The sequence below is a fragment of the Octopus sinensis genome, linkage group LG2 (genome assembly GCF_006345805.1).
Source record: "Octopus sinensis linkage group LG2, ASM634580v1, whole genome shotgun sequence".
NCBI lineage: Eukaryota > Metazoa > Mollusca > Cephalopoda > Octopoda > Octopodidae > Octopus > Octopus sinensis.
Genome location: NC_042998.1, coordinates 106791210 through 106793726, shown reverse-complemented (window position 1 = coordinate 106793726; position 2517 = coordinate 106791210). Strand labels below are relative to the sequence as shown.

The 2517-nt window shown below is 37.1% G+C and overlaps 1 protein-coding gene across 1 annotated transcript; it reads right to left on the bottom strand.

Moving 5' to 3' along the window:
* Positions 1–884: 884 nt before the first annotated feature.
* LOC115225568 lies at positions 885–1484 on the bottom strand. The gene has a single exon (XM_029796494.1). It carries the CDS (start codon positions 1482–1484, stop codon positions 885–887), a length of 600 nt encoding a protein of 199 aa, XP_029652354.1.
* Positions 1485–2517: the final 1033 nt, after the last annotated feature.

The following is a 2517-nucleotide window of genomic DNA, read 5'->3' as shown; positions in this document are numbered from 1 at the left end:
TTACGATCATTTTGATAAACAAAAATTTTTTTATTCTATAGCACATATATAGATATTTAATATAAACAATATGCTTTGAATCTGGAAAGTTCTAAATGAATCTTTTTTTTTTTAATTTTCCTTTGGTCAGTTAACATACAGCCATTTGACATTTCAATGCTTAGAAGTTTGCTCCATTTTCGTTTTCTTTCAACCACTTGAAGATCTTTCAATTTCTTGTAGATTGTTTTCATATTTTCCACATTTGATTTAGTTTTGCAAGCTGATGGTGACAACCGCATTAATGTTTTCGAAAAAGTAAGGAAGTAGTGTGAAACATTTAAAGTTACGGTTAAAAGACTACCAATCTTCATTGGATTACAGAGCAAATCTTCCGCGCAGATCTCCCGTAAATAATTTTTAATAGTCTATTGCGGTAGCGGCACTAATTCCTAATTCCACCTTACAAGACACCAGTAGTTGTTAATTCAGCCATACGAGTATAACAACGGTACACTGGAGTTTCCATGACAACAAACAGTTTCGACTTCCGTGAGGACACTGGCTAGAAATACATATCTTTAAATGCTTTTAACTTCTTTATTATTAATTTTTCGGGGAAAAAATGGACGCAATTTTCGTCTTCAGCAAGTAAAACCACACTAAAAGTACATTTTTGGAAAATTTTCAGATTAAAATTAAAAAAAATACGAGTCATTGGAAGAAAACGAAAAATATCCTATAGGCTGTTTTCCTCGGAGTCGCTCTCGGGCTCTGTGATAGCTGCTGTTTTAGGGAAGTTTCGTTTGTTTCTCGATGTCTTTTTTGAGAGGCAGGCTTTCTCTCAATGGCCTTTCTTTTGGCACCTTTTGCAAGTGAAGTTTTTCGCCAGGCATTGATTTTTTTTAATGGATGTCTCCACCGCACCAAAAACATGCTGATTTAGCGGCTGCAAGATGGGGTGGTTGATCGATACCAGCTGAGCCTTGCGATAGGTTGCAAGTGTCTTCAATGGCCACCTCCATGGTTTGAGCAAGCTTATAGAGTGTTTCTAAGCTGTTGTCTGATGACTTGAGAAGTCTTTGTTTGATTGATGGTGATTGAAGCCCAGCCACAAAGGCATCCTCAATTAGAATTTCTTGGTAACGGTCTGCCGTTAGCGTTTGGATTTCACACTTCTTGGCCTGCACCTGAAGGCTTGACATAAATTCTCTTATAGATTCGTTTTCCTTTTGTTTTCGAGTTCGTAGCTTATGGCGCATCATTATGTTTGAACCTTTCTTTATGAACTTTGACTCCAGGTGTTCTATTGCTACCTCAAAGGTTTCGGATTCTTCGACGATAGGGTAGGTCCTGGCTCTGCAGAGGACTAAGAGTACCTTCAGTTTAGATCCACCTGGAACGTTTGCTTTTGCTATGTAGATGTGTAGCATCCGTTTCCAGTAAATATAATCTTCCTCTCTTGGGTCGTCTGGTAGGGTCCTCTCGAACACTTTGGCATTCATTTAGAATGAAGTTTGAATAAAATTTGTCATATACCATTTCAAAGAAAGCCTTTATTCAAACTTTTCTGCTCACCATCTCATCCGTTGTGCCTATTTTCACTCCATATTATCAATAACATTCAATATAACGAGTCCTTTTTTCTTTAATTCTTTCTTTATACTTGTACATTATATAATCCTTAAGCTTAATGCCAGTAGCAAACCCCTAGTTTATGAAAAAATACAAAAATCCTTGTATAGAATTGTGCGCGTCACAGTTCCAGCGACGCGGTGTTTGGCTGTAGTGCGCATGCTCACATGTCCGAGATAGGAAGCTTCACACTAGGGAGAGAGAACACTGTCATTCACGCAGTGCCGGTGAGAGCTAGTGTTGCTTTTTGACTCCACGTGTGTTGTGCTTAAATGCGCGTTTATATTCATGAATGTGATAAAGTGTAGAATTAGATTATTATCTTGCCTCCAGCTTCAGTGTTGCTGCCAGAATTTGAAAAATAGGACAGATCCACCCACCTTATTTTGTGATTTAGAGGGAATTTTTGAAAAACAAGGTGGAATTCATGGCAATGTTCAGTGAACAAATTAAACACGCTACCCAGCAGTGGCTAAGACGCGAAATAATCCAGTTTATATATAAATATTCTTTTTGCGTTTGTTTCCTTTTACACAATATTAAATCAATAGCTACAAATTTTCTGAAGCAGCACTCCTACTAATTTTATCTACGAGCCACCACTGTACTCAATACAAAATAGGCTATCAATTATTTACTATTGTAGAAAGGAATTAATGATAGGATATTATAATTGATAACATACATACAAACAAAGAAATAAGAACCCACAGTATAGTAGAAACCACAGCCACTCATAATAAAAAGGAGTACTGCTAGAATGTCCCAGTGAAGACCTCAATAAAATGTGAACACAACAGACCTGATATAGTGATTTGGGATAGAGAAGATAGCTGTGCAAATCAGCTGCCCAGCAGATGTTAACATAAAGCTGAAGATCAGTGAAAAAGAGAATATTTACGC